This window comes from Mesitornis unicolor, unplaced genomic scaffold, assembly GCF_000695765.1.
Source record: "Mesitornis unicolor isolate BGI_N332 unplaced genomic scaffold, ASM69576v1 scaffold9141, whole genome shotgun sequence".
NCBI classification, from domain to species: Eukaryota; Metazoa; Chordata; class Aves; order Mesitornithiformes; family Mesitornithidae; genus Mesitornis; species Mesitornis unicolor.
Genome location: NW_010164422.1, coordinates 26,326 through 41,733, shown reverse-complemented (window position 1 = coordinate 41,733; position 15,408 = coordinate 26,326). Strand labels below are relative to the sequence as shown.

General features: G+C 44.4%; 1 protein-coding gene across 1 annotated transcript in view; it reads right to left on the bottom strand.

Annotated features, from left to right (window-relative positions):
• GRPR (gastrin-releasing peptide receptor) overlaps positions 1-11,263 on the bottom strand; it is a 22,771-nt gene extending 11,508 nt beyond the window's left edge. The window contains exon 1 of the mRNA XM_010194316.1: positions 10,845-11,263. Coding sequence (XP_010192618.1) covers positions 10,845-11,263 — 419 coding nt within the window. The remainder of the gene's footprint in view (positions 1-10,844) is intronic.
• Positions 11,264-15,408: the final 4,145 nt, after the last annotated feature.

Sequence of the window (15,408 nt, the reverse complement as noted above, 5' to 3'; positions counted from 1 at the left end):
CCTACTAGAAAGCCCCTTTGCACCCATGGTACTTATTCCCTCCAGGTGATCTTCAGCCAAGTCTCTGAATGAAACCCTTATCCCAAGCCAATGATTTCAGTGGGGCCAGCCTCACAGTTTGTCCTAGTCTTTGCAATTTGATGTGAGACCTATCTGAAGGAGAGGTGGGACTCATTCATTTCAAAATATCCTTTGACGTCGAAGCCAGTGAGTCTCCTCGCACAACCAATGCCTCGGCATCAGCAAATCTCTGTGCGTGTTTTTATGTGCTCAACACTCAGTAGAAGCAGAGAGATGTGCCTGTGCTGACACCGCTTGGTGCTGGATCACTTCCTGGTGGAGCAGCTTGCTGGTGCTGGGTTGCAATGTGGTGTGCACCTAGAGCGGAGCCAGGAGGGCTGGTGTTAGCACCTAGGCCGCCAGGCATGGGATGGAGCAAGCCCTGGTGATGCTTTTCATCCAAGGCTTTGCTGTTTCAGCCCAATTCGCTAGGATTGTCAAAAGTATGGGACTGTGGGCTCAGTGTGCCTGCAGATTGAACTCTTACCAGGGCAACTAAAGCTGGGGCCTCAGACATGGACCCTTCATCTCACTAAAGAATCAGCCTTATTTCTCCTGAAAGCACCACCCTCAGCGCATAAAACCAGCATCACGGGATAACCTAAACACGTGGTGTAATTGTTGGATATCTCACAGAGCTGGTTATAGAAATTCATTGGAGTTTCTAAAAATAGCAGGTTTTCAATGAAAAAAATCCTGCCTGTGATATGCAATAAATCAATACTGTACCTTGTTCTGACAGAGTTCACCATTGACCTAAAAATTAGCAATTCCTTGAGCTATAACAGCCATTGTGTGCCTATCTTAATTTTGTGGAAAGAGAATAAAAAGCTACATATATGCATGGAACTTCAGAGAAGCAGGTTTCCTAAAGTTAAAAGCAGCTTTTAGATCAACTGACTGGGAACACAAATGCAAAGGGGCCAATGCTAATGATGCATTAGTAGCTGACCCCCAGCCTCCTCCCTTGTCTCTCCCACTGCGCCCTGAAAAAGCTGTGCAGGGCAAAAAGCTACCCTGAATAAGAAAAAATGGGGGGTCATGCTGCAACCTCAAAGAAGTAATTAAAAAAATCAATATACAACAGATGGGAAAAAAAGCAAAAGTAAATGACAGCTAATACCGGAGTTTAAAAATGTCAGTGACTGATAAGGGAAGCTGGAGGAGCCAACACAGTATCAAAGGTCACTGTGGAACGGACAAACAAGCGTTTTTAAATACATCAGGAACAAAAAATAAAATCATCAAGTTGGGCATACACATAAATGGTGAAGATATGAACAATGATGAGATGAGGTGAAAAGCAATGACTAGACATTTGTCTTCAAGACCAGAGGTGGAGGAGGTGTCTATACCATGCGTGCAGTGCTACAGATGTAGCAGAAATCTTGCTGGCTCTATTAAAGAAGATGTAAGCCAACATCTGCTAACACAAAACACTTTCACACCAGCAGGCCTGAATAATTTACACCTATGAATATTAAAGGAACCAGCTGGGCAACAACTTTTTTTCAAATCTTGAAAAGGTGGAGAAATTCCGAAGATATGGCTCCAAAGTTGTGAAGTTCACAAAGCTGGAAGGTGTGACCAAGAAAACTGCAAGTATTTGGGTTGCCCAAGGCCAGTTAGAGATGGAATAATGGAAAGGTTAATCCTACTAGCAGATGATAATTAATATAAGCCTGTCTTGTTTAATGCATGAAAGATTGAGTATTTTTTTTCTTTTGTTACAGCATTGTAGGTGATGTAAAAAGGTTGTGGGCCATGCTGGTGTACTCAGGAGGTGCAGCTTGCATGGGCATGTTGGCATGGGTGCATGTTAGGTATGCACATGTGTGTCCTGGGGCGAGCATGGCTATCCCTCCCTTATCCATGCCCATGCAATCTCAGCTCCTTTTCCATGCGACAAGGGTTAAAATTAGCAGTCCTAGCCTGGGAAGTAGATGCATGCTAGATGGGGACCCCAAGCCTCATGGCCTCCCCAGCAGTTCTTCAAGCATGCAGGTAAAAAGGTAGCAGTGTGTGGAGCCATTTCTAGCATGGGTGCTGGGAACCTGCTCTAGCTGCAGTGTTATTTATTGCACATATCAGCTGCCTTGAAGAGACCGTAAACCTTTGCTGGGAAAGTTTGCAGATGACACAGCGGCTGACCAGACTGTAAAAATATTGTAGAGTTATTGGGATAAATCACCATAGTCTGACAGAAGCCATTTTAATTCAGCCAGGTGTGAAATAGTATATTTAGGACCCAAGTGAGTAGATTATGCCAAAAAAATGGGGATCTTTCAAGGAAAGAGGAGACCAAGAGAAGATATCGGAGTGTCTGCGTGCACCTGACAAAATGAGGTATCCTGTGCCATTCTCACTGTGTCATGGCTTTAGTGTAATCAGTACCTGAACTAGGTAGTATAAAACTAAGTCAGTTTTATGATCCTTAAGTCCTTTCTGTGGCTTCAATAAACGTAGGTGTCACGAGAGGCCATCATCTCCATATGAAATTTCAGCTGCATATTGGGGCTGAGCAGTCTAGTGCTATCCTTGACTGCTGTTATAATAGAATCACAGAATGGTTCAGGTTTAGACTTTTAAAGATCACCTAGTCCACCCCCCTGCCGTGGGCAGGGACGTCTTTCACTAGACCAGGTCGCTCAGAGACCTATCCAACCTCACTTTGATCATTCCAATGGTGGGGCATCCATAGCACCATCCATAGCACCTCTATGCAATCTGTTCCAGTGTCTCACCACCCTCATTGTAAAAAATTTCTTCCTTATGTCCAATACAAACTTACCTTCTTTCAGTTCAAAACAGTTGCCTCTTGTCCAGTCACTACAGGCTCTGGCAAAAAGTCTCTCTCTGTCTTTCTTATAGGCCCCTTTAAGTACTGGAAGGCTGCTATAAGGTATCCCTGAAGCCTTCTCTTCTCCAGATTGATCAACCCCAGCTCTCTCAGCCTTTCAGTGATGCTATTAGTTAGATTATTATGCTATTAATTAGATTATTATCTTAGAGGTCAGACTAATTTTGTTTTGAAATATGACACAATTTCTAAGCAGTGAGGATAACAGGATGCCAGACACACATGCGGGGGACAGGGTGAAATGTGTGCCTTTAGTCTGGATACCCAGAAAGCTGCCTGGTGTCACTGAAAAGTTCTGTTTTAATTCAAACACTATGAGATATTCAGCAGCCTCTGTGCATGGGTGGGGGGACAAGAAGAGCTGCTTAACTGGATGACTAGCACAGTCAGTGCGAGCCCAGCATTTGCATCTTGGACTCTCCCAGCTCATTTGACTGTCCAGGGCTACCTGCAGGTGTAAAGAAAGAGTTTTTCATCTCAGGATGCTGTGGTGGTGTCCCTTCCCAGGGAGCTGCAGGGACTGGCCATAGTCAGAGGGCAGGCAAGGACAGGATGGGCAGAGCTCTGACAACACTTCTCTCTTTGATGCTCCACAGTCTTCTGTGCGTTCGTTAAACTGAATTGCTAGCTTGGCGTCATGAAGGCAGTTTCCTGCAAGGGACTCCAGCTTTCTGCCTTTCTTTACAGCACAAGAATTGGCTTGCTGCCTTCTGCTGCTGCATCACTCCGAGAGGCCCAGGAATCACCCTTGGTTTCTGTCCCAAGGCACAAGCTGGTCTTCTGGACACCAAAATTCCCTGCTCCACCTGAGGTTGTATGCAACAGGTGGTGTGGGTGTGAATTGAAGAGACTGTGATGGGGAGGAGCTCGGGGAGGATCTCATGGCCCCTTCTGTCTTACATGGTATTGGGTGAGGTGGACATGTGGATGCAGAACTGATGAGAAACGAGGCGAGGGGACTCAGCAGGGCTAGCGCTGGTCCCTTTTCAAAAATAGAAGGAAAATAGGTTATTGCAAAGGGTGTCTGTGAGCAAAGCAGCTACTGGACATTGCACTGCCCATACAGCACAGGCTTTCTCCTTTTTCAACTCAGCTCCCTTCTACTCTTTTTGGCCAGGCTGGTGTCCACATCTGAACATCAAGTCGTAACACCTGAGCTGACGGGACCACTATGGGCTCGCAGCAGGGATGCTGACATCCCAGCCCACTTTGTTCAGTCTGACATGCAGCCAGCAAATTCTCCGTGGCCAGTTGCTCTCCTTATTAACGGCGTGTAGAGCACCTCGCACTGTGAGACCATGACAACTGATTGGGGTTTTTATGTTTTACTGAAATGTAAACAATAGGTAATCCAACTTTTCTTCCTTTTGATTGCTTAAATATTGACAGTCTCCAGCACATTAGCACTGACCCTAACCTCTGATTTGCGCGGTGGTTCCACTGATATAAATGGGAGCTCAAATGCTCCTGGTTATAGAAATGCATCTATTGTGTTTTGGCCATCTGCTCTGGCTAATCAAGATATTCAGAAAGTTTGTGCTGTTTGATCTGTTTCTCTTGGTGCAGACAGATGCAGGGGCTGAGGAAATGAGAGCTAAAACCAAGGGTGTTAAGAGTCTTTATATTATATTGACAGAGTGGCCGGCAACACAGGATCTGAGACTCTGTACATCAGCTGAGAGAGATATCTTTATCTTTCTCTGCATATACTCTGTGCCATCAGCACAGGAAGGGCAGTGGCACAGACATGGTGCCAGTGGAAGGGGTCAAGGAGGGGCTACCTCAGGCTTCAGTGGGAAGGAAAGAATGGGACCTGAAGCCCCTCCGTTTTGTTTCCCTGTCTTGGAAAGACTGATATTCTGGCTGAGATCACGGCAGTGGGTCCAAAATGTGGTGGTATCATTCTGCCAACTCACATCATCCAGATTAGGGGCTGTTTGGTAGTTCAGAGTGGCTTTCTCCACTACCCTTTCAAAACCTTCCTGGGGCTGCATGGTAAATTACAACAGAAATAAATTGTCTCAAAGCAGTGCCTTAGTGACTTGAAGTTATTTCATGAATGCCATGACTAGACTGCTCAGAATAAATTCATAACCACTACGAACCTGACACTTTACAACTGATGGTATTAAAAAAACCACTATCACTCTGTAAATCAACTCAGTGGAAATCCAGTTTGGCTTTCTATAGCTTTATTTTAGGGTGTCACACTTCTCTTAATCCTCTTGTGAAGACATAACTCAGCGATTGTAAAATAGAACAAATGACCTGATGTGTACATATTACTCCTCCTTTGGTATTGTACATAATATTAATACTAGGGTCTGGAGACATCCAAATCACAGAAAAGATGAGTCTCCTAAGCAAACATTTTTGCATATTTAAAAACATCTTTCTAGAAATTCTAGATTTCTTTCTTTCCTAAGAATCACAGTTTGGGTTGGAAGGGACCTTAAAGCTCATCCAGTCCAACCCCCTGCCATGGGCAGGAACACCTCCCACCAGACCAGGTTGCCCAAAGCCCTGTCCAACCTGGCCTTGAACACTGCCAGGGAGGGGGCATCCACAACTTCCCTGGGCAACCTGTGCCAGTGTCTCACCACCCTCGTAGTGAAGAATTTCTTTTTTATCTCTAATCTAAATCTACCTCATCTCAGGTCTCAGAACTCCCATGCCATGGCAGTTCCTGCTGTCTGCTGCTGGTCTTACCAAGGTCTTACCCTCTCCTGTAATGTTACCTCATGTGTGTCACTACACCATCACTCCCTTCCATCACAGGCCAACAGGCAGCTCTGACAGGCATCACTGCAGTTTTCCAGCGCTAAAGTCCAGATAATCCAAGGTGCTTAAAGTAAAGATGCTGCTTGTAAACTCCAGTTACGCTTTGCTTTACTCTGCTGTGTGCTTGTAAAAATAGCATTACTTCAGGAAGTTTTCACTGCATGAGCACCAGGATGTTTCGATTTTTTACAATGTCAGCAAAACGGTGGGGAGGTATGATCAGTGCTTGACAGCTTGGGTAATTCAAATGCAAATGTACAAACCCTGTCAGTCATGGAAGAAACAGTCAATTAAATAAAGACATTTCCCATGACAAGGGCAATTAAATGGGCTGCTTTTCCTCTCACTGTGCAAAGATTTTCCTTAATTTCCTGTCACTTGCTGAGCCAGCCTTGGCTTTTCTGTTGGGGTTAGCGGCCCAGGTGTCACCGCTCTCACCAGCACTTCTATACTCCTTCGCCTTGCACCAAGGTGGAGGAGGGCAGGCCAGAAGGTGAATTCAGACTCCCTCCTTATAGGGATGAGTTGAGCAATAGCTGAAGAAATCCACTGCCTCAACAGAGCTGTGCAGCAGGGCATGTCCTATCGCTGCCAACCTCATTTACAGTCCTCCTAAAATACACAAACATGCGTACACATGCGTGGCATCGACTGCTTGTTTCCTTGCTCCTGTATACTCAGCCCTGGTACCTTATTGCTCATGGAGGGTGGCTGTAAGCAGCTCTTAACCCTCTCCTGGCTGCTCTGCAAATTTGCCAAGCTTGCAGGAAAACAGGTCTCACCAACAGCTTGCACTGTCCTGCAAATGCAGCCAGACAGATGCGAGTTCTCTGCAGCCAGCGGAGTAGTCCCACAGAAAACACATTTCTAACATTAACTCTTTTTTGCCCTTTGTCCCATGCTCTCTCAAATAATTTAACCTTAGTCTGATGCACTCTTGTGATTGTACAAAGGGCCACCTGGAGACACTTTGGCCATGTCCTACCCTTTCCCCTGTACTCAGCACTGGTGAAGCTGTACCAGAAATACTGTGTTCAGTTGTGGGCCCTTCACTACAAGAAGGACACTGAGGTGCTGAAATCTGTCCAGAGAAGGGCAATGAAGCTGGTGAAGGGTCTGGAGTACAAGTCCTATGAAAAGCGGCTGAGGGAAGTGGGGTCATTTAGCCTGGAGAAGAGGAGGCTGAGGGGAGACCTTATCACCCTCTACAACTACCTGAAAGGAGGTTGTAGCACAGTGGGGATTGGTCTTTTCTCCCAAGTAGCAAGCAATAGGATGAGAGGAACTGGCCTCAAGTTGCACCAGGGGAGGTTTAGATTGGATATTAGGAAAAATTTATTCGCTGAAAAGGTTATCAGAGACTGGAACAGGCTGCCCAGGGAAGTGGTTGAGTCACCATCCCTGAAGGTATTTAAAAGATGGATAGATGAGGTGCTTAGAGACATGGTTTAGTAGTGGACAGGTTATGGTTGGACTCAGTGATCTTAAAGGTCTTATCCAACCAAATGATTCTGTGGTTCTATGATTCTACCTAACCAAACCTGTGCAGGCACTCTCTTGTGCATGCATATGCATGTAGACCACCTTGCAGACTGGAGGCTCCCACTGGAGGAGGAGCCGAGATCAGCAGTTCATCCCTCTGTTTCTCTTTGAGAAATGTTTGCAAGTGAGCAGTCAGTCCTCTGGCTGACCCCCAGGTTTCATTGGGTCAAACCACCGAGCAGCTTTAGGTGTTCTCTGGTGGAGACTGCCACTTAGCTGAGTGTTTGCAGACACCAGGACATGGTATCTCCGGTACCATTAACTCTGCCTTACATTTGGTAAAGTGGAAATGGGAAGAATGAAAGCGTATCTCAGGAAGGCACACCTTTGTGCCCATGATGTGGGCTGGGCAAAAATCTATTAAAACCGCCCCCCTCATTTTCAGAAGGTGATCCAAAGAAAACAAGTCCATTTATACCACTGTTGTAACATGTAGCATACTTGTTTCATTGCTTTCTCACACACTGCATCTGCCCATCACACATGCCCACTGCCTTTCATCTTGTGTTCAGATGATCACCTCCTTGGAGATGACCCTGTCATATTGCACTCCAATGGTTTTCTTTACACAGCATATTTCTGATCCCAGAGATGCCAGGTCTCTCTAGGCATCACCACAATACCTTCAGTAATGCCAGCAGTTGGTCCCACTTCCTTTTGTCAATGGAGGAACAATGGAACTGAGGGTTTATTACTACTATTTTTTGCAGAAGATGAATTATAGACAAAAGGTATGTGGTGCACTGAGAAGTCTCCCTTTCCTTGGAGACTGTGATGCTATTCACAGCAGATGGTTTAGGAGGTTTTCTCTCCCATGGTCCGTGGCTCTGATTCATGACAACAGGGACATTCATGTGCCTTGTGAACATCTCGGGTAGGGCTCACATCACTAAACATTAGCCATCTCAAATATGGGCATCTAATCTGTGCTAGACAGCAAGGCTTCCCCTACACCCAAAGAAGGAGACAGGTATCTTGACATGGTGATTTATCTTGCCTCCTCTGAGGCAGGAAGTGTATCTCTCCAGGAACTAGGGGACAGCTTGTGACTATCCTGGAGTTCCACCTCAACCCAGACAGCAAAAGCCAAGTGAGATGAGCTGTGCCTGAGCAGTGTTACCTGCTGGAGTCCTGAGTCCTCATGTTACCCTGGTCTCACCACCGTGCCCCTGTCTTCTGCAGGTGTTTCCTGCAGGGATGAACTGCCACTCATCCTTCAAGCAATGCCACATCTGATCTTAGAAACAGTTGTCTATGAAACCACCCCAGGTGCCAGGCTTAGCATCTCCCTGACCCACAGCAGGGTATTAGGCTGCCAGTACCTTCACAGACCCAGGTAGGCATCGCCATGCTGGTCACAGTCAACTCGTGTCTTAGAAGTTTTTCCTGTACATTTGAAGTTTATTTTCCTAATGACTTTGACATGATTTATACTGGGGCTTAGAGTTCAGGGTGAGAGTTTTGAGACAATAAAGATAGACTAATATAGGCTGTGAGCTGACAAAATATAGACTGTATTATCTTGTAACAAAATTATCCCAGTACTGCTGTTAATATACCAAACCAGAAATGTCAGCAAACTTAATAGGTAACACCATTTGTGGTTCAGTGCACAGCATTTAGGATTCATAGATCTAATAAAGGTAAAAGTTTCAATATTATCTCCTTGTACAATGGACAGACAACAGAGGTATCAGAAGACGGTAAAAGAATCCCTTAGAAATGGGAACATGAAGTCTTCTCCCACATGCATGCCTGTCTCCCTTACAGCCAAGTGGCACTGAAACATCTGGTAATGTTTGATCACCAGTGCAGAACGATGGTTAACAGGATCCAGATAAAGCCGAAGTTGAGAATTTAAAGTCATCAAACCCCAAGCTTGCCACAGCTGCTGTTTTCTGTTCTGTTCACTCATTTCAGGCAAAAAACCCCCCGCTATTGATGTGCTGCTCAGTAAAAGTATTTGCAACGTTTACTTTATGTGACATGTGATCAGAGAGCAACAAATCTCTCTAACATAATCTTCTTTATGGTGCTTTTTTCTTTTCATGACACTCCTTAGAACACCTTACATTACAGCCTTGGAAAGACGACCTGGAGAAATACTTACTGTTTTCCTAACACTTTGTTCAGACTAGGCAGGGTTCCTGCCACCACGTGAAACTCAGGAGTGAAAGTGTAGTAGGTGGTCCTTTACTAAAGGATTTGTGTACTTATCCTATTTTCCCAACACTTATAGAGCAAATTGCTTGAAGGCTTTTGTCTACACGTAGGGATGTTTGTCATCTGCTCCTGGGGCAGACAGTGCTATTTTTATCAGTACACCAACATGGAAGACTTAATAAACATATTGACCACTCTGCCTCTGAAACACTATGGAGTCATCTGCTTTCATTAAGACCACATACTGCATATTGAAATATGTGCATGGGCTACCTCGAACACTGAACAAAAACAGTTTGATATTTTAAAGTAGGAGGTTAGGAGGAGAGACAGATTGTCATGAAAGGGACTACCTAAGGCAAACCTAGTTTTGTTTCCTTGTGACCAAGAAATACAACTCCCAGGACTTTTTTTTAAGCAAAACAAAAATGAAATAATTTTTCTCATTGGAAATCTTAGTACTTATGTGAGATATTATAGCTTTAGAATGGTGACAGTGTATTCCTTAATCTTTTTCTGAAGCTTCCAAATTAGAAACAAAATATCCTGGCTTCTCTGATGCACATAGGTGTTTCTATAAAAGCCAACAGTCTAATAAATACTTAAAACCTTTCCAGAAAGGTAGGCTTCATCCTTCCAAATTACATTCAAATTAGAACATCTTTTGAATTTAAATCTGAATGCTCTGAGTCAGTTTTCCAAAGCCTCACAGGAATCTAAAATAGAGCTGGCTTATTAAGAGCATATAACTTGTTAAAGTCAAACTTGTTTTCACATATTCTAAAATAGCATAGCTATAACATGTTATGCTTACCAAACATTATTGGAAGACAAAGTTTCCAAATCAACAGCACAGATCAGTTTTGATTGGATAAGAGGCAAGCCATTTAATCAAGAGAAATATACTGGCTATAACAAACTGAGAAGCCTGGCTTTGGGAATCCTCATTTGAATATTTGGAACATATTTCATGAAATATTGCCTCACATGTAATTGGCCTTAAGGAAGCTAGCCACTAGAAAGAATTGATTCTAACTGCACTTTAAATCGCTGCTCCAGTGCCTTCACGCTTCATGAAATATGGATCAATTATCTTTTTGGCAAATATGAACATGCTATCTTTTAGCAGAGCTTCCTTCATTAATGGTATTTTCTCTCTGTGGTCTTTAGCTTGATTTGCTCTTGTTTTTTCTTTTAATTAAGCTAGACTATTAGCTAAACTGGGCAAACATTTAGTTTAGCCTAGAAAAAGTATCCTGCGTTCAGTCTACCTCCTCAAGTTGTGTGCTCATAACCACCAGAAATTAACCAAAGTTGTTCTTTTACCCTCATTAGCTTAAAAATGTACTTGTTACCTGAAAATATGCATCGGTAATGGTGCATTTTATGGGGTCATAAATATGCAGGCTTCTTTTCAACGCTACAGCAGCCGGCTTACCTGTCAGCTGAGAGAGCAGTGAGAGTGAAGACTGACACCCCAACAGAAGTGAGCTGTATGAAGGGGATAAGCTTGCATCCAGTCCTGCCAAACAGCCACTCGTCAGCAAGGTACCTGCTGGCATCCACGGGCACGCAGGTCACTAAAAGCAGCAGGTCTCCCAGAGCCAAGCTGGAGATGAACAGGTTAGGGACGTTTCTCATGGATTTCACAGTACAGAAGATCTTAATCAAAGTGATATTGCCAATAAGGCCTATCAGAATGATGATCCCGTAGATGGTGGGGATGGCGTAGAGGAACGCTGGGTAGAACCAGTCGTCAGCGAGGAGAGAGAGGTTTGCACTCTGGTTGATAGAGATGTTGTAGAGAACGAAGTTATCTGTTTCTAGGTCTAGCAGAAGGCACTCTCCAGATGCCATTGTCCTACTTTGCTCTTCTCAGAGGACAACTTTCTTATTCAAAAATCTTTGAATAAAAAAATCTTAGTTAATTTTGCTGCTGTTTGCCAGCTTTAAACAGTCAGAAGAGTTTAAAAGTCATATCACTTTGTGACACATCTTGAAAATACACAAGCCAAAAAGCAACTGCAGCTTGCTTAGCAGTACTGTTTCCATAAGGAGAAAGGAGAACATCTTTCAGCACGGTTTGAATCCTGAAACTTGCCTTTTCCTCGTTGACTTGTCTTGCTGTTAGGTATTCCTCAGCTCTGGAAGGCCATGTATCAGATTCAAAGAGCAGTAAGTGGGAGGCATTTTCAAAATTGAGCGTTGTTAAATTCCCAGCTTCAGGTCTGCCAAGCAGAAACGAGTCCAAAACGAGGGAATTACAAAAAGCCAGAACTTTTGGTAGTTGCCGTCACGCTGCATTTCCAACCTCTCCTGGCTTTCGGCACCTGTGCTCGCTAGCTGGATTTAAAGTGAAGAAAAAGCCGGGCTCCGCTGGCGGCTGGGATCCAATAGGCAGGATTTTCTGGACGTCAGTTCTTTCCCCTCGCTGCTTCCCCTGACGAGAGCAGCCTCGCTGAAACGACTGCGGTGATGCCGGGGGAATGCCAGCCACCTGCTGGACAGCCTCCTCGCTGCCGGGGAGGGGATAAGCGGGGGATGGAAACGCACCGACAGTGCCGTTAACTCTTCAGATGACAAAAAAAAAACAACTTAAAAAAAACCCAAATCTGCTCATTTATAGCTTGTGAGATGAGTTTTACCCCCTTGCCTAAAAAAAAAACCAAGCCCAAACCCAAACCCTTTTATTTCAAACTTTAAATAATGTCATCAGAAAAGCAATCACATCTTCTTAAATAAGAGCTTAAATAGGAGCGCGCACACGCGCTTTGTTTGCACTCTGGTATTCATTTGTTCTAGTGAAGGAGAATAATGATATGAAGCTGAATTCATCCCCCAGGGCAAATGAACTGAATAAAGCCAATTAAGATAAAATCAACATTATAGTCAAGGTAGGCAAATGAGTATTAGCACTATGCACCTGCAGTTAACCAGAGGAACCTAACACTGCACATTTTTTGTTAATGTTTTAATTTGGAGGTAACAAGAGACAAAGATTACTGTTCAGTGCAATAATTTCTATTTATGAGATACCCATCATACTGGCATCTGTAGGCAATGCAAGTTTAGAGCCAGCAGAGAGAAACTTGCTTGATTAACTAAGACGTAACTATCAAAAATGCCTTACTGCTTTATAACAAACAGGCTATTTGTGGCTATATTCAAGGACTTTCTGGATTGCTGAGAAATACACTTAATTTAGAAACTAGCCTGCAGAATTAAATGAAGCTGTAATTTACATTTCCCCTTGCAACAGCTCATTTTTGCAGGCAAAAGGATGTTTTTCCAACTGCTAGAATTACTGGGAAGCGAGGAGGGAGCCAATTCAAACCAGGCATTAAAGTGTGATCACTGGTTTCTAGATAAAGGAAGAATTTCAGGACATGATCTGGAAAATTCCCAAGGGCTCAGGAGCCAGGTCGCAGGGTGAGATTCTGAGCGGGAGACTTCAGTAGCTGTTCCTCTGCCTCATTCTTGTGACCCGGGTCAGTGTCTTCAGCTGCTTTGCTGCTGTTCGCTCAGAGTCAACAAAAGACTTATGTGTACCCTTAACTTTAAGTAGAGCTACTTACAATTTTTTTCCAAGCCAAACACCCAAAGAGAGTGCTGTGCTGAGTTCTTGAGGGAACAGAGAAGAAGCCAAATTTTCTGGTATTCCTTGCAGACAAAAGTCTGCTTTTAAAAATAGACCTGAGGTTGCTACTGGTTAGAAGCAGAGGACGCAGAGAGCAACTGTGCCCAGTCTGATTGGGGCACACAGGTGAAAGCGCTTCGGTGGGTCAGGACCAGTTCCCTGCAAGGTTGCCCGGTTGGGTAGAGGCCAGCCAGAGACGGCGCCATGTTTGGCACAGCAGTACGTACTGAAGGCATGGAGAGGCACCGTGGAGTGACTGATGTAGCCCAGCCACACCATGTGGTGGGACACCTCTCCTAGAAGTTGTCCCAGGATATTTGGGGGTCTGGTCAGAGGGACTGCATGACAAAGGAACACACGCCTCCCCCACTTTGCTTTCCGAGCTTTGGGATAAAGTGGAAAGGACATTGCTGGAAGGGAGAGGAAGAAATGGGATTGGCCACTTGGTTTAATCCTGATGGATCCCTGTGCCCCACAGTGTGGCCCACAGTTGCCACCAACCTGCTCTCAGTAGGAGGTGGGACCAGAGATCTCCCATGGTCCCTTCCCGTTCAAATGACTTTGTGGCTCTGGGATTTGTAAATGCTCCACTCAGAGACATAGCAGGTCTAGCTCTCATCATGAACCTTTGTTCTTCCAGATGGAAAACAAAATGGTCTGCTTGCCAAAAAACCTCTAATAGAACCATTAAGTCATCATTCTTCACCATTTAACCTCTTCTACACTGAAATCTCTCATATTGTTGCATAGCAAACTATGTGGGGTGAGCAAAGCAAGGAAAGGCAAATGACCAACAGAAGGCAACACCAACAGTGGTGTTGATCATTCTTTTGAGGAGAGTGTAGGCAGATCATCATGTCTCAGGTGTCTCTTATCAGTGATGAAAGGCGCTCTCATGGCTTCTGGGAGGATTCACTTTGCAAGGCTGGTATTTCGCTCCTGGAAGCACCTCAAGTCTACAGCTACAGCTTTCTAAGTTTTGGTTTTGACAAACCCAAGCTTAGGTTTTAGGACAACCTCTTTTGGCTACAGGGAATGAGAAACTGAAAAGACAAATGCAGAAAAGGGGAAAAAAAACCAAACAAACAAAAACCACAGATCTTGTGAAGCTTGCAACTTAGTTTAGATCATAAAAATTATTTATGTCAGACATGACAGACTGTTTCAGGGCACATGACTATTAGCAATGTGCAGGACACAGGTTTTATTCACAGTTGGTGAGCCTGCAGACGTTCCTCAGGAGTAACTTAGAAATGTTAAGGATGTTTTCCAGAGATGTTTTTTGTCTTGTCGTAAATTGCACGTGAGAGGTTTTGTTTATTATAAATGGTGTACCTTTTCATCATGTCACTCTAGCATTTATCTTTCCTGAGCAGGCAAAATGTCTGGGCATCTGTATGAGCACAGCCACCTCTGCTGTAGTGCTCATTCCAAGCTCCCAAGCCTCTCTCTAAAGGAAGGTAAGTATCAATACCCCCATTTCACCAGTGGAGTGACCTTCACACACACACACAAAAAAAGAAGTGACTGGCACAAAGTTACTAGAAGGCTGTTGGCAGACTTGTGAATAGAGTAATGCAGATCTCTTGAGCCTGGTCCTGCATGATAATGGTTTTCTGTTGGACAGTGAGAGATTCCACAGATACTTTCAATAGATGCCTTTTTTTCAGCTCTCAACCTTTATCCAACCCCTAAATGACAGCTGCAAAGAGAAATTCCTACACCTTAATTATGCACCATTGGGGAGATTTGTAAAAGAGCCTGATGTGTAAAATTTTCAAAAGCAGTTGAACCTATTTGAAAGGTAATGAAATTTAGGCTCCTACATTGCTCATGAGCTCACCACCCAGAAATGGAGCCAGAGTTTTGAAAAAATGCAATCTGCAAGGGGAAAAGTACATGAGGACCCGTTTTTCAAAGGCACTTGGAGAGCTGCAGCTGCCACGGTGACAGCTACAGGCAGATTTTCAAAGAGCCCAAACACCCAGCATACTGAGGTCATTTGAAAGACACTGATCGTTTATTCTACATACCCAAATTGACTTCTTTTGAAATATCTAGTGCAACAGGAGGTTTCCTAGCCCCTGCGAGGGCCCATGGGAGATGCTCTGGTGATGGGAGCCAAAGGATGTTCCTGTGACCACCTGCAGACCCTGAGATGCAGCATCCTCCACATCAGGCACCTCCAGTGCCCAGGGGACAGGGGGGTGATGGGGATCATGTCCTGGATAGCCTGGCTCTTTGCCAAGGGTGTCACATTTGAATCTTGCCACAATATGACTTCCCTTTATAGTGGCCTCTTGCATATCTCCTGAGAGGGGATGGATAAACTCCCTTCCACAGTCAAGTTTCAGTAGAGAAGTCC